At 38.3% G+C, this 25,525-nt stretch overlaps 1 protein-coding gene across 4 annotated transcripts in view; it reads left to right on the top strand.

The window, feature by feature from the left end:
- The first annotated feature begins 1,785 nt into the window (after positions 1 to 1,785).
- Positions 1,786 to 25,525, top strand: part of EXOC6B (exocyst complex component 6B) — a 607,587-nt gene continuing 583,847 nt past the window's right edge. For all 4 annotated transcript variants that reach the window (XM_032873651.1, XM_032873652.1, XM_032873653.1 and 1 more), the window contains exon 1: positions 1,786 to 2,021. In XM_032873651.1, coding sequence (XP_032729542.1) covers positions 1,909 to 2,021 — 113 coding nt within the window. In that variant the 5' untranslated portion in view covers positions 1,786 to 1,908. The remainder of the gene's footprint in view (positions 2,022 to 25,525) is intronic.

Here is a 25,525-nt window from a genome sequence, read left to right on the forward strand (position 1 = left end):
TTCTTGGCAAACACTAGGACTTGTAACTCATTCTCCTCTCTGTTGGTTTGTTTATTTTTAAAAATGTGTTTTCAGTTAATAACTACTACTTTATTGAAAAAAGCAATATATGCACAAGGGAAAGAATTTCAAAAGTGCATACATAATTAAAAATGACCTTTCTCTTACTTCAGGCCCCTTCTTTCCAATCCTGCTTCTGGCTGCCACTACTGTTAACAGTTTCTTGGCAATCTTTTTAAAAAAGATTTATTTATTTATTTGAGAGAGGGAGAGCATGAATGGGAGGGGCAGAGGGAGAGGGAGAGAGAATCTCAAGCATACTCCATGCTGATTGAAAAGCCCAATGTGGGGCTTGATCCCAGGACCCTGAGATCATAACCTCAGCCAAAAGCAAGAGTCAGATGCTTAACCACATGCCATGCAGGTGCTCCTTGGGAATCTTTTCAGAAATGTTCTATGTCATATTTCAAGTATATATAAGCATATATATGTATATATAAATATTCTTTTCAAAAAAAATGAAAACATGTTCTGTATACTGTTTCATGCCTTGCTTTTTCCCAGCTCAATCCTACAATTTGGAGACAGTTTCATATCTGAATATAGAGTGTTTTCTTTTTCTCTTTAATGATTACATAATAAATACTCCATGGTATATAGCTGGAGTAGAAATGATTTACCCTCTACTTCCAGTGTGGTTCTTACACGCCTTTTTGTTGATGGCAAACCATTCTCCCAGTCACTCTGCTCCAAACCTTGAGTGATACCCAAGGTCCTCCATCCCCATATCTAGTAAGTCTTGCCAATTCTGCTTTTTTCCATTTCTCCACTCTCTTTCATTCTCATGGCTACTTTCTGGGTTTAAGCCTTAAAATTCTTATAGTGTCCAGCCATCTCTAAATTTTCTATCTCTGCAGACATCACACACTTGTTCTTGATCAAATTTCATGCCAAGGTTCTGATTGTGTCACTCTTAAAAACCTGCATTGGATTTCCATTCACTGTATTACGTAAAAGCTCAAGTAGTGATCAATAAATATGATTGTGAAATTCTAATCTGGGGAATTTATGAAATGGAAATGCCTGGATCAGAATGTCCAGATAGTTTAGGACCTTTAGTCTGTATTAAAGAAAAAATGTTTCCAAGTGCTTCTGATGCAGTCAGTTGTTGGCCTGGTGGAACCATTAGAATAAAGTACAAATCAGCCCAGTATTTCTCTTCAGGGTACCTTTGCGGTTCCATCTTTTACTACTACTTCTCTACACACCAGGGCATATAAAGTTATTTTTTTGTTGGGTTTTTGGATGCTCCTAACACCTTCCAATCACACCTTTTAAACTACCAGGCCCAGTCTTTCTATGAATCCTTCACAGCCAGAAGTGATCCCTGAACTCGATTCTCAGAACTGGCTCACAGCCACATTCTGTCTTATTTCTTAGTTTGGGGATTCTCCACCTTTCTCCCCCTGAGAGCTTATAAGATCGCTATCTGCAGAAACCCAGACTGCTCTTTCTTCTTATTCGCGTGTATAGAACCTTGTGCACTTTGTGGCAAGGGTCTTAAACAAGAATTTGTAGAATCAGTGCCATTGCCTGGGTTGGTCACCGTTGCACATGCGGTGTCGTTAACTGTTCCTGGCTTATAGTGGGGTTTTCTACACGTATTTGTGGATTCTAAGAATAAATGAGCAGGACCCAGTCGGTTATTGCCCAGAGAACTACAAGTCCCAGCAGGCGTCGCGCGAGAAGTCGGCGGACGCGGTGATGCAAGGGGGCGTGCCGAGTCCGAGGGAGGGGTCGCCCTGCGGGTAGTCGGAGGCCGGGGAGGCTCTAGAGCCTAGGGTGAGAGAGGGAGCGAAAGGTGAGCAGAGTCGAAGGAGGGGACGCGCTGCGGGGCTCCCCAAGTCTATGGAGCGGGGTAAGATGGCGGAGGCGGAGAGCCTGGAGACAGCCGCGGAGCACGAGCGGATCCTGCGAGAGATCGAGAGCACCGACACGGCCTGCATCGGGCCCACCCTCAGGTACCCTGGGGACCCGGGCCATCGATGGGCGGGCACGGGCGGGACTGGAGCCAGGCTCTTTCAGGGCTGTGCGCCCGGCCGGCTGCCCGCAGGGCCAGCGCCAGCCCCTCCCTTCGGGGAGCACTGCGAGCGACCTCCACCCTCGGCGAGGCGGGTCTCCCTCCGCAGTCCGGACATGGGGTCCCTCCTCGATCGCAGGCGCCCACAGCCCAGTTTCTCTGGAGACTCCTCTTGCCTTCCTCCAGGCTGGGGCAGTCTTGGTTCTCCCTCCGAGGCTAGTACGGAGCTGGGAGACTAAAGTGCGCCCGGCAGATGGTGGCTCTTAGCAGATTTTTCCCCTGGGGACATCACCCTTCCCCTCGGACTCAAACTCCATCCTGTCCTAGACACAAGTCCTGCTTTAGAGACAAAACATAAATTCACCCACGGTCTGATGATGGGAAGTTAAACTCGTGCCTCCTTAAAATCACAGTCACTTCTCAGAAACGAGTTTCTGAAAATCTTAGGCCTGGAAGGAAGGAAGTTTCCTTCAACCCGCGCCCCTCTCCTGGGATCGGGTACTTGCTGAACCCTGTTAGTAGGAAGACCTTTTCCAAAGGTGAAGCCTCATTGTAGTCTCATCGTTGAGAAAAAGTTATTACCCCTTCTGCCTACCCCCTTATACTCTCACTTTGCCCCCTCACCCCCATTTTATTCGTAGATGTCAAAACAAACCTCTGCTTACCTCAACTTCATGTATTTATCAAAACTTAGGCACCACTTACTATGTACAGTGCAAGACACTGTATTAAGCAATTTACAAATGGAACTTAATTCAGTCGCGGAACAATCTTATTAGGTGGGTCCTATTATTACCCTCATTTTACAGATGAGGCACAGAGATGTTAAGTGACTTTCCCAAGGTCACACAGAAAAGTGGCGGAGTAGTGATTCCTCCTCAGGCTGCCTGGACCCAGGGTCTGCATTCTTAATCTCTGTTGTTATGTCTCAGTTGGTGATTATCATCTCTCTGTACTTCCTGTTAATTACTCACCAAATTCAATTTCAAATCACCTTTCCCTTTCCCCTCTGTTCGCTAGTGCCCTGGAACTAACTCATCTTTATCTTTCCTGTTGTACCTCCCGATCTCCATGCAATCAGTAGATGGTTAATTCTCCTACCCACCTTGTACAGTCTTGGGATACCGTTCCTACCTTCAAAAAAGGAGTTATTACTCAATGCTTTTTTACTTTTCTCCCATAGGGAGAGTTGCCTAATGAAAGAGTGTTTGGAGGGGGAGCAGGCTGGAGGCTTTCCCCCCCATCTCCACCTGCACATCTTTCTTCTCAGGGGCACTGAGTAGTTTGCCTTTGTCCCTTTTTGCACTGGGATCATGACCTTCATATACCTTTCTTTTTCCATTTTCTTGAGCTCTTAAGGGTGAATGATCCTTATTTCATTATCTTTTATAAAAACTACAGAAGTGCATTATTCTATATTCTAATATAATACATATATGTATGATATATAATATATAAAATATATGATAATATAAATATATATACTATATTATATAGCACATACAGTATATACTATATAATATACTATAATAATGCACATATTCTAAGTGCATTATTAATGGTTATTAACATTGGGTTTTTATGGCACAGAATGTTACTGGAGTTACTGAGGATGCTGTCTCAGTATTTTACTAAGAAATTTGGCCACTGAGCTGCAGTTTGGAGCCAAGCAAAGTTCCTACTGGAGCAGTTGGGATTACCAGAGTTTTTAGGAAGGATTCTTTATCAGAACACCATCAGTATTGTCTTGAGTTGGTTGTGGTTTTCAATTCCTGTGGTTCTTGGTTTCTATGATAAGTGACTTTAATTTAGTGTTATCAGTGTAGTTTGTTGTGATTTATTATGTTAACTCTCCACTGATTCATAGGGCATATCTGTTTGGCCTGTAATTTTCTAGTGTCTTGACTTAGGCTATATGCGTTATGGTTAAAATATGTTACCCATTCTCCCCCAAATTTGCTTCATTATTATCACCAAGTTCTTTTTTCCCTAGAAGGTAGGGTTTTGTGGGGGTAGGTGGATTATGGGATCTTTTGCCCTAAGGGGACATGGTTTTTTAAAAAAAAAGGTTTGAGATCTACTGCCCTGTCCTACAAGTTTTAATTACTTTTCCTGACTCCCTGGATCATTGTTAGGGACTCTTCATTTTTGATCTTATCCTGTATTTTGCAGGTAACCCTAAATCTTACTATCATCCCCAAGATTCAGTCACTTGAACATCCTGTAATGCAAGACTAGTACCTACGGTTTTTTTCTTTAGTCTGGGTAGTTTCTCTCCATATTCATAGGGGATGATCTCACCCCCTGTCCCCTTCAGAGACAGCAGCAGGCACAGACTTGATGTTTCAGAGCCCATGCCTTACCCTGGATGCCCCTCCATCATGACTAGCCCCTCTGTTTTTCCATCACAGTTATTACGTAGGTTTGATTAAGGTGGTAGGCTCTCTTCCTAAACTTTCTCCTCAACTCTAAATCTCAAGTTCCTCCACCCCTTTTCATAGTCCTTTCTATTTCTTCTATCTTTTGGAGTGGCATTTCTAAAGCACCAGGTTCTTAGCTGTTCCTGAGCTAGGTTTTGTAATGGAAGAGGAGCTAAAGAAGAAAACAGTGAATTGTGGTAACTACAAGATTAGTATCCCCATCCCCATCCCCACAATTCCTGCTCCTCACAAAAATCCACGAAGATGCACTGCCTAACCAGTCTTTCCTTTGCTGGCTATTGCTTGTGAACCATTACGTGCTTTCTTTCCCTTCTGCGATATCCAATTTTTCTTCCAATCTTACCCCTTTTTGTTTGAGGAGCCACAGTGGCTTGACTTTTTCATTGTATAACTCTCCTTATTTTAATCTTGAACAGTGCATGCAAAGGTAGTCAGTTACCATACATCATAAGGGAGTGCCTCTCCTTTTTCACTGTATTCTGAAAGGCCCAAGCATATCCACGCACACAGAGGCTGTTGCCTAACACGTTCTTTTGGGAAAGCAGCCATCTCTTTCTTCTCTGTCTTCCTCTTAAAAATTATTTTGTTAGCTGCAAGTCCTAATTTTGCAGATGAGGAAAGCAGCCCATAAGATATTGGGGCCTGTCTTTTAAAATTTTTTTTATTTTTAATTAGTTTTTTAAAAAAGATTTAATTTCTTTGAGAGAGAGTGCTTGCGTGAGCAGGAAGAGGGGCAGAGGGAGAGAGACTCAAGCAGAATCTGTGCTGAGTGCTGAGCCCATCACGGGGCTTGATCTTTGTAAGATCGTGACCTGAGCTGAAATCAAGAGTTGGATGCTTAACCAACTGAGCCACCCATGCGCCCCAGGGCCTGTCTTATTTTTAAAATAATATTGATTCCTCCTCTGTAGTGCTAATACTAAAATATTGATCAGAAATCACTCATGAACAATGGCTCCGTATTTTCATTTTTCAAATCCCATCTCTTATTTCTAGTCTTCTTTCATAACACTATTCAGTAGAAAGCATTTCCTCATTTTGCTCTTTGGGTACTAGCAATTAACATTCAGTCTTATTGCCTTTTTTAAAAAAGTTATTTATTTATTTATTTGTCAGAGAGCGAGGGAGAGAGTGCACAAGCAGGGGGAGCAGCAGGCAGAGGGAGAGGCAGCCTCCCCGCTGAGCAAGGAGCCCAGTGTGGTACTCAGTCCCAGGACCCCGAGATTATGACCTGAGCTGAAGGCATACACTTAACTGACTGAGCCACAGTCATCCCTTAATTGCTATTTAAGATTTTGTTTTGAGCTTTTAAATGTAACGTGAAATATATAACCTTTAAAAATATAGCTTTATTGAGATATAATTAATACAGCAAATAGTTCACCCCTTTAAAGTATACAATTCACTGGTTTTTAGTATATTCACAGAATTGTGTAACCACTACCATAATTTAATTTTAGAACATTTTTATCACTTTAGCATCCATTAGTAGTCGTTCTCCATTCTTTACCCACTCCCCAGGCAATCACAACTTTCTGTCTTTATGTATTTGTCTCTTCTGGACATTTCATATAGATGGAACTGTACTGTGTGTGTGTGTGTGTGTGTGTGTGTGTGAGAGTGACTTAGCATAATATTTTCAGGGCTCATCCATGTGGTAGCTTGTGTCAGTACTTAATTTCTTTTCATGGTTGAGTAGTATTCCATGGTGTGGGTATACCACATTTTATTTATTCGTGAGTTGATTGATATTTGGGTTATTTCCATTTGGGGTTTTAGAACACTGCTTCTGTGAACATGATTGTACTAATTTTTGTGTGGACATATGTATTCTCTTCTCTTGGGTAGATACCTAGGAGTAGAATTTCTAGGTAAGCAGCCAGCCTCCATCCAGCATGGGGCCCACTGCAGGCTTGATCTCATGACCCTGAGATCATGACCTGAGCCAAAACCAAGAGCAGGATGCTTAATCAACTGAGCCACCCAGGCGCCTCTGCCAAACTGTTCTCTAAAATCTCAGCACCATTTTACATTCCCACCAGCAATGCATGAGGGTTCCAGTTTCTCCACATTCTTGTCACCACTTGTTATGGTTTTTTTTTGTTTGTTTGTTTGTTTGTTTTATATTAGGTATCTTAGTGGGTTTGAAGCTGCAATTCACTGTAGTTTTGATTTGCATTTCCCCAATGGCTAATCTTTTCATGTGCTTATTAGTCATTTGTTTATCTTCTTTGGAGAAAAGGTCTATTCAGATCCTTTGCTCAGTTTTTAATTGGGTTGTCTTTCTATTGTTGAAGTTGTAGGAGTTCTTTATATATTCTGGATAGAAGTTTCTTACCAGATATATGATTTGCAAATACTTTCTTCCATTCTGTGAGTTGTTCTTACATTTTCTTGGTGGTATCATTTTCTGCACAGAAGTTTAATTTTTATGTAGTCCAGTCTGTCTTTTAAAATTTCTTTTTGCTTGTGCTTTCCTTCTAGACTGTTGCTTTATATATTTTGTTGTTACAAACCTGTACTATTGGTGTAGGGACAATTTTTTATCGTGCTTATTTAGCTAAGTTGTTTGTAAAGCTGTCTCTTAGAGAAAACAAATTGGGATGTTTTCAGTTGCTGTTTTGTTCAATATCATTTGGTAATTAAAAATGGGGGCCCTGTTTTCTTCATTGACTGCTTTTGTGCCTTTGGCTACATGGCTTTGTTTTCCATCCTCTGCCATCCCCTATTACCTAAGTTGTGCAGAAACCAGTTAAGCAGAATCCTTGGTTCATGACAGGTTATCATTATTGGCACATGCAAGGACCTCTTTAAGCAATTAATTATTTTATTAAGCAACTTACCACCTGAGTGGGCACATTTTTCTCTTCCGCTAAAATGGGGATGATACCATGTACGTTGCAGAAACAGAATTAAAAAAAAAAAAAGATAAAGTATTCCTCATGGGTACCTGCTGTGTGGTAGTTACTCAGATAGCATGAGTCGTCTTCTGCCCTGTTACCTTTGAGTTTGCTCTGTGGACTTAAGTATTTCTGTTTTGGGAGTTATGTTAGTTTAATGGTTCTTACACCTTTTTGTTTGTTTGTTTATTTGTACTCACCTCTTTTTTTTTTTTTTTTAAGATTTTTATTTATTTATTTGACAGACAGAGATCACAAGTAGGCAGCGAGGCAGGCAGAAAGAGAGAGGAGGAAGCAGGCTCCCCGCCGAGCAGAGAGCCCGATGAACAATGGCTCCGTATTTTCATTTTTCAAATCCCATCTCTTATTTCTAGTCTTCTTTCATAACACTATTCAGTAGAAAGCATTTCCTCATTTTGCTCTTTGGGTACTAGCAATTAACATTCAGTCTTATTGCCTTTTTAAAAAAAGTTATTTATTTATTTATTTGTATCCAGGACCCTTGGATCATGACCTGAGCCGAAGGCTGAGGCTTTAACCCACTGAGCCACCCAGGCGCCCCTGTACTCACCTCTCTGAGGGACATAATAATGATCAGTAATCAGACCCATCAAATAATTATTTTGGGATGGAGTGGAGAATGGAGGAGATTAGGAAACAGTATAAAAGCCCCTCCAGTGATTCTAATTTAATCTTCCTTGATAATCAGTGAGGGGAAAGATACGATCTCTCATTGGTGATTGCTTATTTTTAATAATAGCTCCCTTTTAAAAGTAACAGTTTTATATTTTAGTTCAAAATGTTAGATGACTCTTAGGAAAGATAGAAGAAACAGACAACAAAAACTTAATCCTACCACCCTGTCAAAACTCTTGTATTTGCATACTTCTTTTTAACTTTTTCTGTATGCATTTTATTTCATTAGATATTACAAGAGTACTATCATGTTTTATCTTGGTTTTTCAGTTAATATGTTTACACAGTTTCATCCATGGTTACATATTATACGGCTCTATCATTTTAGTGGCTTTATTTATTCAACAAATATTTATTGAGCAACTTTTATGCACCAGATACTCTTCTCAGCTCTGGGGTATAGCAGGGAACAAAACAGATGAGTTCCTGCCCTTATGGACATTACATTCTTATGGAATACTCACAGAATAAACAAGCAAACAAATACATAGAGTAATGGTGTTTAGTGACTAGTGTTACACACAGTTGGGTATTGTTTTCCACTAGGTGTTTAGAAAAGTTGCTCTGGCAAAGGCTTGACTACAGTGAAGGAGTAAGCCATGTGGCTCTCCAGAAGTCTTTTTTGGACCGAGGGCACCGTTCAGTGTGAAAGCCCTCAGGAGAAGCATAGTGGTGGGAGGCAATGGTAGATCAGTCTGAGTCTAGATCATGTAGGCTAAGAAAGAGGTACAGGAATGTTTTGAGCAGCAGAGTCACATGCTCTAACTTAGGTAAAACGAGGAATATTGGGTGCTATGCGGAGACAGAGTAAGAGAGGAAAGAGGGAAGTCGGTCAAGGGTTATTTGCAGTAAGGAGAGGCAAGAGGTAGCTGTGGCATGTAATAAAGTGTTGGGAGGAGGTGGTAAGAGTAGCCGGATCTGAAATATATTTTGAAAGTGGAGCCAAGAGGGGTGGGGGAATGGGGTAACTGGGTGATGGACATTAAGGAGGGCACAGGATGTAATGAGTGCTGGGTGTTATATAAGACTGATGAATCACTGACCACTACTTCTGAAACCAATAATACGTTGTATGTTAATTGAATTTAAATAAAAATTAAAAAAAAAAAAGAAAGTAGAACCAAAATGTTGGATTAATTATGAAAGTTAAAGAAAAAAGAATCAAGGATGATTCCAAGACTTTTGCTTAAGTAACTGGGTGAATGTCCTTGCCATTTATTGGGATAGGGAGTAAAGGATGAGGAACTTTATTTTTCTTCATAGCACTTAAACTCCTGCTTGACATAAAGGCTCTTCCATTAAAATTGATTTTCCAGGAGGGGAGAGATTTTCTTTCTTTCTTTGCTACTGTATCCTGGGAACCTGAAGGAGTGCCTGGTATACAGTTGGTGTTCAATAAGTATTTATTGAATGAATAGAATACAAGAATTTTACCACAAACTGTTAATTATGTGGGGGTTGATTAACTGATTTGTAGATTAACTATCAATCAGAAGTGTAATCTAAAATAATTGTCCCCTAAAACCTGTTTAGTATTTTGTGTTGTGTTGTATAAAGTTTGCAAATTTTAGTATGATAAATCTAGTGATTAAAATATTATAACCTAAGGGCACATTGTGTAAATAAAGCTTAGCATTCAGAAAATTAGAACTGTACATTTGGGGAAAAGGGGGTGGGTAGCATTAAATAGGTTTCATTACCATAGGGAGTAGGAGAATGACTTTTTTGTGGTTTGATAAAGAGAAGTTATATTTTATTTTAATAACATCATTGAATTGTTAAGCAAGTTGGAAAAATGAATAACTGAAAAATCCCTCTTGTAGCTGATAAGACAGTACTGATGTGGTTCAGTTAGCAGTGGACTCTGTGTCTGATTTTATTTGAGCTAAATAAACAGAAATTTTTATTGAAGTTCTTCCAGTGGAAGGTTATTCTGATGTGTCATCTGATTAATTAGATTCAAACCACACAAACATTAATAGTCACAAAGAGAAGTTAAGTGGGAGGACAGTATTTGGCAGTCATTCCTTTGGTGAATACCAAGAGTTTATTAGTTATCAGATCCAATATATAATGCTGGTGAGACTGATCTCCTGGAAATATAATGTTGAAAATAAAAAAAGAATAGATGAATTATATTTATTTGTCTGGATTTGAAATATTTATTTAAATTTTTCTCCCATTCCATTTCCCCATTTTATTAGTTTGTTATTTATTCTTCCATTATGTTCTTAATGCAGATATAAGCATTTATAATTTTATTTTCTCCCCTTTTCACACAATAAGTAGTATGCTCTATAGCCACTTCTGCAGCTCATCAATGTCTTTTGGAGAGCTGTCCATACCTGTATGCAGAGGTTTTCTTTACTTTTTACAGCTACGTAGTATTCCATAATGTGAATCTACCACCAACAATTCAGCCAGTCCCCTATTTATGTATAGTGGGGTTAATTCTAGTCTTTTGTTGGACAAAATAAGGCAGCAGTGATTAACCTTGAACATTTGTCATTTATTTTCTTTTTTTTTAAGAGAGAGAATGTGTGGGTGTATGAAGGGAGGGGAGTGGCAGAGGGTGAGGACCCCCCCCATTTGTTATTTCTTATTGTACTTTTCATACTTTATACTTTAGGGTGGATTCCCAGAAGAATGATTGCTGGGGCGGGGGTGTGTGTCTGGGTGGCTCTGCTGGTTAAGCATCTGACTTTGGCTCAGATCATGATCTCAGGTCCTCTCCTGCCCTCTCTGCCCCTCTCCCGGCTCATGCTTGCTTTCTCTCTCTCTTAGATAAATAAAAAAAATCTTAAAAATTTAAGAATTTAAATTTCCTGGGATCCGGCCCTGCATCAGGCTCCTTGCTCGGTGGGGAGTCTGCTTCTCCCTCCTCCCCAACTTGTGCTCTGTCTCTCTCTCTCACACAAATAATAAATAAAATCTTTAAAAAGTAACTTGTATCAGGAGATTGATAATTTGAAATCAGAAGACTTCTGGGGAAATGCAGTAACATTAGGTAAGGCTGTTTTATATATAAATAAAATTGTTAATGAATCAGAGGTTGTCAATATTTTAGTAAATTCTTGACCTTAAGGTATTATGGCATTTCTTCACATGTTTACATAATTTCTAGCATCAGTACAACTAGTATATGAAATTTGTTGCAAAAAATTATTGATAAGGACAATTATTTAGTATGGTTTTGGAAGCAGTTTAGAATTTTAGATGATGTTTGTGACATAATTTTAGTTTGGGATATGATATATGTGAATATCAATTAGGTTGTTGAGGAAAGCAAAGATTTTCTGATTCTTTACATCATCGAAGTTGATAATGTGTAGTATTTGCTAATGAAATAATAATTGACTTAATCATATACTATAACAAAGCTTTCAGCTGAAGACAACTTGAATAAATAAAATTAGTGAGTGGCTTACCTGTGAAATTTGTGATTTGGGGTTGAGATGCTGAGCAATGATGACATTGTAAATTTGATTGGGGGAAGCAGCAGAGATAGTTGGTGGAGGCAAAGGGAAGACAGTAAAAATCAATGCTGAGTTGCACACAGAGCTGAGCTTAAACACACGAGAGCCAAGGTGATTATTATTATTACTTTTTAAAGATTTTATTTGTTTATTTGACAGACAGAGATCACAAGTAGGCAGAGAGGCAGGCAGAGAGACGGAGAAGCGGGCTCCCCACCAAGCAGAGAGCCAGATGTGGGACTCGATCCTAGGACCCTGGGATCATGACCCGAGCCGAAGGCAGAGGCTTTAACCCACTGAGCCACCCAGGCGTCCCCCCAAGGTGATTATTAATAGTCTATTTCTTAGAGATTTGTGTTGTGGCTGGTGGAAAAAGAATAAAGCCATTTTAAAGTAGTAAACAAAGACAACAGTTTGTTCAAAGACTTACCAGTATTGCATGAACTTTGTTCCAATATTCAAATGGAGGAGAAATCAGGAATAACAGTAATGAAATATTTTAATACTTTGGCTATTTTTAAAAAGCACTTTGTGATGTGTATCTATAAATTATATTTATATTATATTTTCCATTTCTAGATGTCTGCAAAATGGTAAATGTTTTCCCCTAAACTTCAGGTAACTTAATATTTCTGCCACATCTGACCAGCCTTCTCTTATTCTGGTTAATTGACAGTTGACTATTCTTTGTCTCTTTTTCTCTGATTTTCTCCTTGCCTTGTTCTAGAAGGGAATTAGACAATTTTCAAAAATCTACATGATTTGGGCACGTGGGTGGCTCAGTGGGTTGAGCCTCTGCCTTCAGGTCGGGTCATGATCTCAGGGTCCTGGGATCGAGTCCCGCATCTGGCTGTCTGTTCAGCAGGGAGCCTGCTTCTTCCCCATTTCTCTCTGCCTGCCTCTCTGCCTACTTGTGATCTCTCTCTGTCAAATAAATATATAAAATATTAAAAAAAATTAAAAAAATCTACATGATTTAAAAAGCACACGTAATAGATACATCAAAAATGGTGAGGACATTTGGGTATGAGAAAACAAAGGTAGGAAGACTATGAAGTCAAGAGAGAGCAATTAAAAGATTCATATTTGAAGGCCTGTACATTTTCTAAAGGTAGACCATCAGTTTGGCTCTAGGCTTTCCAGCAGCTAGTGCAAAAAAGAGACATGCTCTGTTATTTGAGTTATGGTGTTGTAAAATTAAAAAGTAGTTACTTAAGGAGAAGCATAGCTATTCTTGGTTCGGAGTAAGACCGGAGAACTGTTTCTCCCATATGTCCTTACAAAGAAGGCCCTGTATAATGTAACTTTAATATCCACATAGTAAATGCAGCGATATGTAACAGGCTGTTTCTTACATTGTCCTTTAGTGAAAGCATATGGCATAACCAAAATACAGTTTAGTAAAGGCAGATCTTTAGGGAGCCAAAGGAATTCAGTTCTCTTCTAGTCTTGGCTTAATAAAGGCATAGATTTTATAATACCTGTAGTGGAAGTTGAGAGTGCATTATCCCCCTGCCCTTTTATTTTTTGATCATTGATCACTTTGAGAAACCTATAAACTCTTATCTCCCTTTCCTTAGTAAAATGCATATGTGTCCAGTCTCCCTGATTTCTGATGTGGAAGATTATATACATTGCATATATGCTGTTTAATTCTTCAGAAGTACTGCTTTTAATAGTCAAGGTTTTTGATAAAGAGTATCAGTAAGTTCAAGGTTATGTATTTTTTTGCCATTTTTCTGAATGCGTCACTTGCCTATATTTTTAATTAAGCACAGAGCTATATATGCTTTAAAAGTAAATAAACTAGCTGTGGGTTAGATTAATACCTTTTTATGAAAGTTGAAGAGGCTGATAAAAGCCACCTTATTCCTCCAGAATTAGTAGAGTGGGAGTATCCAATGATAGGGCCAAGATTCTTCCTTGGAGGTAATTTGGGATGTGTTCTAGCACTGAAATAAATGCTGTTAAATCCACAATGATTTTATTCGGAATAATCTTAAATTTGTTATTAAAAAACAACCAACACACCTTGGCCATTTAAAAAAATTGCCAATGAATAAAATAACCAGTTTGCCTTAAGCTGTAGAATTTGGAATATACTGTCTAGAAAATGTATGCCTCACTAAGGAGGTTATTTACCTGGAACCTACCCTGTTCTAGGTTTATAAATTAAGAAAAAATTGAAATATGTAACTCCAAGAGCATAATGAATAGTAAAATAAATTTTTTTAGAAGATTTTATTTATTTATTTGAGAGAGAGTGAGCTAGAGAGAGAGCAGAAGCTGGGGGGGAGGGGCAGAGGGAGAGGGAGAAGCAGACTCCCCGCTGGGCAGGGAGCCCAATGAGGGTCTTGATCCCAGGACCCTGGGATTATGACCTGAGCCCAAGGCTGATGCTTAACCGACTGAGCCACCCAGGTGCCTGATTGATAAAAGAAATTTAAGCATGTGATATATATTTGTATAACTAAAATTTAGAACTTTGAAATACACGTTATCTGGTGCAACATCCAAGTAAACAAGATCTCTCACAGTGCAACCAACTAGATTACCTTAATGTGATTTGTGATGGTCCGTGTGGATTGGAACTCTGTTACAAATACCTGCCTGCCTTTCAGTCTTGAAGATGATCACATTAATATGTACCTTGCACTGGAGTGAATTTACCTTGAGTCACATACTGTGGTTTGGTAATCCAGATTGATCAATGGATTAAAGCAAAAGTAAAAACAATGACAACAATAACAAACTTTTTTTTTTTAACAATTTTTTATCATATTTTGAATTTTTAGATGCTTCCCGTGTTGAGAATGCTAGATAAATGTTCTCTTGTATTTAGATAAATGATGAAGGCCATTTGCCAAAAATGATGATTTGGCTTAAAAATACAGCTCTTTTGCTGTATTTGTTTTTGATTAAGAAGTTGTGGAGTAACACAGGCTTCTAATTTTGTTTCTTTCTTTCTTTTTTTTTAAGATTTTATTTATTTGACAGACAGAGATCACAAGTAGGCAGAGAGGCAGAGAGATGGGGAAGCAGGCTTCCCGCTAAGCAGAGAGCCTGATGCGGGGCTCCATCCCAGGACCCTGGGATCACGACCTGAGCCGAAGGCAGAGGCTTTAACCCACTGAGCCACCCAGGCGCCCCTGGGCTTCTAATTTCGATTGTGCTTTTATATACTTGGAACATGACAAACTCTGACAAAAGTACATCTTTTGGCACTATATTATCTAATGGAGCATTGACATCTCGTAATATGTTGTAAGCCAGGTGTCTTTATTCCTATTGTTCTTAATAGCTCTATTTTTGCAACTTGCTTCTTTGTTTTTCTCTTTCAAAATTGTACCTTTGTTTCTTTCTTCATATTTGTGCTTGCTTTTTGTTTTTGTACCCCCCCCCCTTCTATTTCCTGTAATTTAGAACTTTAAAACACATTGTTCAGTGAAACATCTAAGCAGACAAGAATTACCACAGTGCAGCTAACTTTTACTTGCTGGGATAGCTCTACTGCCAATACAAAATAAAATTCTAAAGGTATTGATATAAAATGTGACCTTATCAAGCAATAGGAATGAGTAAAAACAGCAGACATCAAGGTTGACTGAATCTGTGTTATGAAACATTTTTGGTATGAAGTTTGATTTTGGGAAGACATTTTGTGTAACTTATTTTATTCTTTTTAAGATTTTATTTATTTATTTGACAGACAGAGATCACAAGTAGGCAGAGAAGCAGGCAGAGAGAGAGGGAGGGGGAAGCAGGCTCCCCACCGAGCAGAGAGCCCGACTCGGGGCTCGATCCCAGGACCCTGGGATCATGACCTGAGCCGAAGGCAGAGGCTTTAACCCACTGAGCCACCCAGGCGCCCCTGTGTAACATATTTTAAAAAAAGGAAAGAAATAAAGGAACTAGCCAAGTGATTTGTTTTTGATGAGGTAGAAGAATTTCTTGACATTTGTGAGGAAGAAGTGTACAATGATGATCTTTTGGCATTGAAGTAGAAGAAATAAGAGGAAAGTGAAATGAGAAGAGCTTTTGAAATCCAAAGAAAAATAGGCCATTAAAGCATTTTAAATGGTAAATGTGGCTGTGACTATATACATTATTTGCTCTTTTAAAAATAAAAAATTTCATTTTGAGATATAGATTCATGTGCAGTTTTAAGAAATAATACACAGATCCCTTGTACTTTTACCCCTACAGTGGTAACATTTGGCAAAACTGTAGTACACTATATTATGACCAAGATATTGACATGTCTTCAAGGTCAAGATTTAGAGTACTGCCATCACTACGGGGATCCCTTACATTGCCTTTTTACAGACACAACCACTTTCTTTTTTCCTCCATTCCTGCTTAGCCCCTGACAACCACTAATCTGTCCTCTATTTCTGTAATTTTGTCATTTCAAGAATGTTATACGAATGGAATCATACAGTATGTAAGTTTATGGAATTGGCGCTTCTCACTCAGCTTTAATTCCCTGGAGACTCATCCCAGCTGGTGTATCTATAGTTTGTTCCTCTTTATTGCTGCGTAGTATTCCGTGGGGCAGCTGTGCGACAGTTCGTTGAGTTACTCACCCATTGAAGCAGATCCGCGTTGTTTCCTGTTTTTGACTATTAAAAGTAAAGCCGTTATAAACATTTGTGGAAAGGTTTTTGTGTGCACATATGTTTTCATTTCTTTTGGGTGTATACCTAGGCGTGGAATTGCTGGGGCATATGCTAACTCTATGTTTAACTTTTCGAGGAACTGCCAGACTTATTTTCCAAACTGCCTTTGCCATTTTACATTCCCAGCAGCAGTGTGTGAGGGTTCCAGTTTCTTCGGATCCTTGCTAGCATTTGGTATTGTCACTGTTGTATTTTAGTTATTCTGATAATGTGTATAGTAATATCTCATTGTGGTTTTAATTTGCATTTCTCCAATTGCTCATTATGTTGAACATATTTTCATATGCTTATTTGCCATATGTATATCCACTTTATTGAATTGCCTCTTCATGTCTTTTGTCTATTTTCTAATTAGTTTTTTTTTTTAATGTTGAGTTTTTGAAAATTCTGGATGTATTGTAGATACTAGTCTTTTGTTGATATGTGGTATGCAGGCAGTTTATTCCACTCTATAGCCTGTCTTTTCACTCTCTTAACAGGATCTCTTGCAGATCTGAAGTTTTTAATTTTGATGAGGTCTAAGTGATCAATTTTTTCTTTATGAATCATGCTTTTGGTGTCAATTCTAACAACTTTGCCTACCCCTAGATCTTGAAGATTTTCTCCCATTTTTTTTTCTTAAAAGTTTTATGATTGTACTAAAATGTAACATCTGTGATCCGTTTTGAGTTAATTTTTATAATTTTGTAACTTTTGTGTAAGGAGTGAGTCTTAATTTCAAAGATTTTGTTTCTGCCTGTGGACGGCCAGTTGCTCTAGTATTACCATTTATTGAAAAGGTTTTTTTTTGCCCTACCGAGCAGCTTTTGTACCTTTGTCAGAATTTCTTGGGGGGGCACCTGGGAGGCTCAGTGGGTTAAACATCTGACTTTTTTTTTTTTTTTTGAAGATTTGTCTATTTTTAGGGAGAGAGCATGAGCAGGAAGGGCAGAGGAAGAGGGAGAGGGAGAGTGAATCCCAAGTGGACTCTGTGCTGAGCTCAGAGCCCAGTGTGGAGTTTGATATCATGACCCATGAGATTGGGACCTGAGCTGAAGTCCAGAGTCTGCGGCTTAACTGGCTGCACCACCCAGGTGCCCCTAAGTGTTCCACTATTGATTTCGGCTGTGGTCATGATCTCAAGATTGTGATATCAGCCCTGCATGGGGTTCTGCTTTGGGCATGGAGCCTGCTTAAGATTCTCTTCTCTCCCTCAGCCCATCCACACCCCAATTTGTGCTTGCTCTTTCTCTCTCTCTAAAACAACAATAACAATAACAACAACAACAACAAATTTCTTGGGCATTATTGGTGTGGGTCTATTTCTAGGTTCTCTCTTTTGTGTTGATTTATGTGTCTGTCCCTCTGCTAATATCAGTCTTGATTACTCTCTTGATACTGGGTAGACTAATTCCTCCCACTTTAATCTTCTTTTTCAAAAGTTTTAGCTAATTTCGTTCCTTTGTTTTTTCATGTAAAATTTAGAATAGTCTTGTCTATATCTACAAAAATACCTTACTGTGATTTTGATAGGAATTAGATTAAGCCTCGACATCCCTTTATAGAGAATTGGCATCTTTATTTCATGACTCTTTCAGTCCATAAGCACGGAATGTCTCTCAATGTATTTAGTTCTCTTTAGGCTTCATCTCTTAGGCACTGTGTAGTGGTTAACATACAAAGTGAGTATGTGTTTTGTTAGAAAAGTGATTGTAAATGGTGTTATATTTATTATATTTAAAATTTTGGTGTCATCGTGTTCATTGCTAATATATTGATATATAATTATTTTTTATCCTGTAGCTTTGTGACTGCTGAACTTACTATAGGAGTTTTTTTGTAGATTCCTTGGAGTTTTCTATGTAGATAATAGTGTCGTCTACAAATACACTACAACTACACTACAGTTTAGTTTTTTTTTTTTTTTTTAGATTTTATTTATTTATCTGACAGACAGAGATCACAACAAGTAGGCAGAGAGGCAGGCAGAGAGAGAGGAGTAAGCAGGCCCCCTGCTGAGCAGAGAGCCCGATGCGGGGCTCAATTCCAGGACCCTGGGATCATGACTGGAGCTGAAGGCAGACACTTAACAGATTGAGCCACCCAGGCGCCCTATGTATATTTCTTTTGTACTGCTGAATTCTATTTGCCAGTACAGATCTTCCTTGACTTATGCTGGGGCTATGTCCTGATGAACCCGTCTTAAATTGAAAATACCCTAAGTTGAAAATCCATTTAATACACCTAACCTACCTAACATCATAGCTTAGGTTAGCCTACCTTAAACATGCTCAGGAAATTTAACATTAGCTTGCAGTTGGGTAATACCATCTAATTCACAGTCTATTTTATAATAAATTACTTAATTTCTCATATAATTTATTGAATACTGTATTTAATACAGTATTTCAGTTGAACCCAACTGTGGGTTCAGAGTGGTCGTAAATGTATTGGTTGTTTATACTCATGATTTCGCATCTGACCGGGAGCTGCAGCTCACTGTTTCTGCCCAACATCCACGAGAGAGTATTGTACTGCATATCACTAGCCTGTGAAAAGATCACAATTCAAAATTTAAATTATGGTTTCTACCGAATGCATATTGTTTTGGACTATTGAGTAAAAACTGAAAAATTTTAAGTCAAACCACTGTAAGTTGGGGACTGTCTGTATTTCTTAAGGATTTTAGTGTTTATGAGGGCTATTGGTCTGTAGGTTCATGTATTTATGTATGTATTTACTGAATTCTCTTTTTTAAAGATTTTATTTATTTATTTGTCAGAGAGAGTGAACACAGGCAGACAGAATGGCAGGCAGAGGCAGAGGGAGAAGCAGGCTCCCTGCTGAGCAAGGAGCCCGATGTGGGACTTGATCCCAGGACGCTGGGATCGTGACCCGAGCCGGAAGCAGCAGCTTAACCAACTGAGCCACCCAGGCGTCCTGTCTTCTGGTTTTGATGGTAGGGCAATACTGGCTTCCTAAAGTTATTTTCTGGAAGAGATTTTAGAATTGATGTTAATTCTGCTTTAAACATTTTGTAGAATTCTCCAATGAAACCATAGTAGGTCTGAAGATTCCTTTTTTGGGATAGTTTTAATTACAAATTCATTTTTTTTGTAGTTCTAGGGCTATATTAATTGCTTTTGCTATTTTGTATTTGAGTGAATTGTGATAGTTTGTGATTTTCTAGGAATTGTTTTATTTTATCCAAGTTGTCAAATTTATGTTAAAAGAGTCCTCTCTTACTATCTTTTTGATGCTGCAGGGTGTGTGGTGATATCTCTGCTTTCATTCCTTGTATTGGTAATTTGTATCTTCTCTTTTTTTCCTTTGTTACACGTTTGCCAATTTTATTTATCTTTTCAAAGAACCAAATTTTTTCATTGATTTTTTTCTATTTTTCTGTTTTTAATTTTACTAATTTCTGCCCTTTATTATTTCCTTCCTGCTGCTTATCTTTTAAATTTATTTTGACTCTTTAGGTTCTTGAGGTATAGGAGCTTAGAGTACTGATGTGAGTAATCTCTAATGTAAAGCTGTAAATATCTCTCTTGGCATTGTCTTACCCGCGTCTTGTAAATTTTGGGGTGTTGTATTTTCATTTTCATTCAGTTTAGTGTATTTTTCAATTTCTGTTTAGACTTCTCTTTGACCCATGAATTATTTTGAAGTGTGTTGTTTACTTTCCAAGGGTTTGAACATTTCCTATTATCCTGTTACCCTGTTATTGATTTCTAGATTGATTCCATTTTGGTTGGAGAACATATTGTGTTTGATTTCAGTTCTTTTGAATTTGTTGGGTTTGTTTTATGGCCCACAGGATGGTCTTTCTTGGTATCTATTCTGTGCCCACTTTAAGAGAATATGCATTCCACTGCTTTTGGATAGAGTGTTCTACAAACGTTCATTAGATCCTATTGGTTGTTGGTGGTGTTATGTTCTATATCCTTGCTGATTTTTTTGTCTGTTTCTGTCAGTTGTTAAGAGGGATGTTGAGGTCTCTAAGTATAATTGTGAAATTGTCTGTTTTTTCTTTGAAATCTGTCATTTTTTCCCTCACATGTTTAGCAGCTCTGTTGTTTGATACTTACACATTTAGGAGTGCTGTATCTTAATAGATTGAGCATTTTTTTCTTTAAAGATTTTATTTTTTTATTTATTTGAGAGATTGAGCGTGTGTCTGCAAGTGAGCGGTAGGGGAGGAGCAGAGGGAGAGGGACAAGCAGACTCCATGCTGAGCTTGAAGCCCAACATGAGGCTCAATCTCATGACCCCAAGACCATGACCTGAGCTGAACTCAAGAGTCAGACACTTAACTGACTGAGCCATGCAGGCCCCCCATTTTTACTGGATTGAGCATTTCATTATATAATGACCTTCTTTGCTATGAAATCTACTTTATCTTATGATACTATAGTTACAATTAATGTTTGAATGATATATTTTTCATCCTTTTATTTTTAACTGACCTCTATCATATTTGAAGTGATTTTCATGTTAATAGCATACAGTTGTATTGTGTTTCTTAATGTACTCTATCAGTTTCTACCTGGTATATTTAGAACATTTACATTTTGTCTATTATTGATATGGTAAGGCTTAACTACTATTTTATTTGTTTTCTGTTTAGTCTCTCCTGTTTTTCATGACTTTCTTTGAGTTACTTGAGTATTTTTTTCCTTTTTTTTTTTTCTAAGATTTTATTTATTTATTTGACAGACAGAGATCACAAATAGGCAGAGAGGCAGGCAGAGAGAGAGGAGGAAGCAGGCTCCCTGCTGAGCAGAGAGCCCGATGTGGGGCTCGATCCCAGGACCCTGAGATTGTGACCTGAGCTGAAGGCAGAGGCTTAACCCAGTGAGCCACCCAAGTGCCCCTTGAATATTTTTATAGAATTCCATTTTTATTTATAAATAGTGTTTTTCAGTGTGTACGTTTTTGTATAGTTTTTTTGGTGGCTTCTCCAGGTGTTAACATTATTTATATATAACTTATCATAGCTTACTAATGACATCGTGTTACCGGTTTAAGTGTAGAAATCCTACCTTCCTTTATGTCCCTTTATTCTTCTTTATTTATAATCTCTTAAATATTTCCTCTACAAACGTGTAGAACCACATCAGTGTTTTAATTTTTGCATCAAGCAGCAAACCCAATTTAGAAAACTTAACAGTAGTAAAGCCTATTGTATTTACCCATACTTTTGCTTTACTGTGTTATTTTTTCCTTCTGATGTTCTGAGATTTAAAAAAAAAATCATTTCCTTTCTGTTTAGAGCACTTCCTATAAACAGTCCTTTGGAGTAGGCCTGCTGGCAACAAATTGCCTTTACATGAGAATGGCTTAGTTTTCCATCACATGAAAATGTCTTGAGGATATTTTTGCTGGGTGTGGGATTCTGGTTTGACAATTCTTTAATACAGCAAAAATTGTGTGACTTTTTTCTGGCTTCCATGGTTTCTGATGAGAATTTGCTATCATTCAAGTTGTTTGTTCTCTATAGCAAAGGTGTCATTTTTCTGTGGCTACTCAGAGTATTTTTTCTTTCTTTAGTTTTCAGGAGTTTAATTACGATGTGTTTTGGGTATGGATTTCTTTGGGTTTATTCTGTTTGGGCTTCGCTACGCTTCGTCTGCTGGTTTATGTCCCTTGCCAGCGTGGGTTTTTTCTCCATTATTTCTTTAAGTACTTTCTCACCCCACTTTCTTTCTATTCTCCTTCTGGGACTCTCATGACACAAATGTGTCACCAGATTTTTTGTTACATTCCAACAGCCCCTGAGGCTCTGCTTATTTCTTTCAGGTTTTTTTTTTTTTTTTTTTTTTTTTACCCCACATGTTCAGATAATATAATTTCTATTTTTCTGTGTTTTGGTTTACTAATTCTTTTCTCCATTCCTTCCATTCTGCTATTGAGCCCATTCATGGAGTTTTTATAATTTTTTTTTTGTATTTTTCAGTTCTAACCTCTACATTTGATTATATTTTCCTCTTTTTTCCCCCGAAGCTTTCAATCCTTTTGTTTCAAGCATTTTCATAATTATTTGTTAAAACATTTTTATCACGAGTGCTTTAAAATCTTCATCAGAGAATTCTAACATGTCAACTCTGGGCATTAATGATTGTCCTTTTTCATTAGTTTGACAACTTCCTGCTTCCTGGTTCTTGGTATGAAGAATGATTTTTTTTTTTTTTAAGACTTTATTTATTGATTTGACAGAGAGACACAGTGAGAGAGGGAACACAAGCAGAGGGAGTGGGAGAGGGAGAAGCAGGCTTCCTGCCGGGCAGGGAGCCTGACGTGGGGCTTGATCCCAGGACCCTAGTATCATGACCTGAGCCGAAGGCAGCCACTTAACAACTGAGTCACCCAGGCAGCCCTGAAGAATGATTTTTAAGTGAAACTTGTACATTTTCATATTATGTTATGAGACTCTGGTTCTCATTTAAACCTATTTTTTTATCTGGCTTCCTTTGAAACTACTTTGGTGGGACAAGGTGCAGATTACTGCTTCACGATTGATGGCTAGGTAGAGGTGGCGGCAGATGTTTCCCACTTGGCCTCTGTTGACTCCTGAGAGGGACTCCTAATTATTGCTGGAGATGGGAGTTCTGGCTCCATACATGGTCTGTGCTGACACCATGGTGTGGGAGAGAGGTATATAGTATCTGGTGGTGAAGAAAGTCCCAGCTCCCTTCTTGGCCTTCTCTGACACCCTGACTGGGATGTAGGGTGCTTTGTTATCACCTCGTGAAGGTGCAAGTCTAGATGCCCTCTCTGTTTATGCTGGTGTGCGTGTGGTCACAGTTCTTTTCTGCGGTGTTTGTCTAGAATAGTGACTGTGTGAACGTGTTCTGTCTTGGTGGGCTACCTCTTTGGGCCAGGGAGAGCGGGCTTTTGGTGGGGTTTTGTTTTGTTTGCACTTGTTTGTGTTTCTGGATTGCCAGTCTATTTAGTTTGAAGTCTGGGAAATGAGGCCAAAAAGAAAACCCAGGAAACTTACCACTGTTGTTCCTTTGGTCCTGAGGTTCCAAGCCAGTCTGTCTTTTCCTTCCCATCTTTCAGATTCTTTAATGTTTGTTTTGTGTATAATGTCTGGAGTTTTTAGTTATGCTTGGTGGGAGGAATAGGAAAAACTGTGTTTGTTCCGTTTTCCAGGATGGGAAAGTTCTGTTATGTTTTTAAAATTTCAAATTATTTTTCTTTTTTATAAATATGGTATATATTTATTAGTAAAAATAAAATCAGACGGTATAGCAGAGTACAAAGATGACACAAATACAATAAGCAAAAATCTGATTCTGAGAACTGTCATTAACTTCAAGTAATTATCCTCCCAGATCAGTATCACTTCACACAAATATACAAACAGGAGGGCGAAGAGAAGAAAATAATTTTCATAAAAAATTGGATATACTATAATGCTGCTTCCAATAAAAAGTATTAAATGTTATTTTATTTGAAGTGGATACTAAATTGCAACTTACGAAATTACTGAATTTCAGGTAAATTTTTTTATCACAAATGATGTTCATTCTTTAAGATCTCTTAAGAAGGTAAAAAGTCAGTTTCTGTCTTTGTAATTAAAAAAAAAAAAAACCTCACTTTCAGGGGCACCTGGGTAGCTCACTGGGTCACGTGTTTTCCTTCAGCTCAGATTATGATCCTAAAGTCTTGGGAGTGAGTCCCATGTCGGGCTCCTTGCTCAGTGGGGAGTCTGTTTCTGCCCTTCCACCTGCTGTTTCTCCTCTTTCTTGTTCACTCTCTCTCTCAAATAAATAAATAAAATCTTCCAAAAACAAAAAACACCTCACACTCAATTTTAGGCAATATTAATTGATTTCCCACTGTGGAAGAAAAGGAAAATTAGTGCTTTTTCTTCTTCAAAACAGCTTTATTGAGGTATAATTCACATACCGTAAAATTCACCCACTCAAAGTGTACAATTCCATGGTTTTTAGAATATTCTCAGGCTACATAATTTTGCCAAAGAAAAATCTCTTGATACCTTGCCTAGGGTTAAGTATTTGGCTGCTAAAATATCCATTTATGGGATGAATGTGTAAGGGTTTGACTGTTCTGTATTCCTTCTTTCAGTTAATCTGTTTGTTTTCAGTGCTTCTGCTATTCTTGGCATTCTGAATCCTGACCTTCTCTATGGTTTATGGCTGGTGCTTGTACTCCCTTTTGGATTTCATTCCTTTGGCAAATACTCTAGGCTCTTTTTGGTACTACTCTACTTCGTCCTTACTGCTGTTTATCAGCTTTTGCGTTCCAGAAATTTGTTGCTATTTCTTGTTAGCTGCGGGCTCTTTTTTTGTTCTTGGAGTAATTGGTTTGTGCCTCTTCCTTTAATGGGGTCTCAGGAGGGCGGAAGATAAATGCACATGGCTTTTTCATCGCATTGACATGGAAGCCTGGAAGCCGGTTATGCTCTAAGTTGAAGCCAAAGTACAGTAAATAGTAGATAGTCACTAGGTTTTTTTTTTTTTTAATATGAAGGAAAACAGGATTTTCCATAGCCACTAACTGTCCTGTCCCATCCCCCATTTTTTACTACTTTTGTACATTGTGAGGACTTTTCCCATTTACGTGGCTCTCTCACTTTCTCCTCATTTTCCTCCCACATGTTTTTTTCTCAGTCTCTCTCTCCCCTCACTTGTACCCAGCCAGTCATTTTTCACAGTCTACTGCACTACTTTGTGCGTGAGCCTCCTGGAACAGCCGTCTTGCAGACTCATTTATACACTTGTCCCTGTTTGTGTGTCTTTTTTTTCTTTCATATTTTGTAAGAAGTATATTGGTTTACATGATTTTCCTGTAAACTTTATTATTTTCTATTTTATGTGAAATTACTTTGTCATACCTTTGTGCCTGTGACAGTTCCTAGCCCATTCATCTAACATTTCTTTTTGTTCATTGAGTAACCTTTATGTACCAGGTACTTAATTAATTAATTTTTAAAAGATTTTATTTATTTATTTGACAGACAGAGATCACAAGTAGGCAGAGAGGCAGGCAGAGAGAGAAGGGGAAACAGGCTCCCTGCTGAGCAGAGAGCCCGATGCAGGGCTCGATCCCAGGACCCTGAGATCATGACCTGAGCCAAAGGCAGAGGCTTTAATCCACTGAGCCACCCAGGCTCCCCCAGGTACTTTATTTTTAAACCATAATGGCTCTTAAATACTTCAAAGTTTTATATAACTTTATTTAAAAAAAAAAACAATTTAAGCATTTATGAGTAACATTCCTTCTCTTCCCTGTCCTAAACTCA

This window comes from Lontra canadensis, unplaced genomic scaffold (assembly GCF_010015895.1).
Source record: "Lontra canadensis isolate GAN:19392208 unplaced genomic scaffold, GSC_riverotter_1.0 scaffold50, whole genome shotgun sequence".
In the NCBI taxonomy this organism is placed as follows: Eukaryota; Metazoa; Chordata; class Mammalia; order Carnivora; family Mustelidae; genus Lontra; species Lontra canadensis.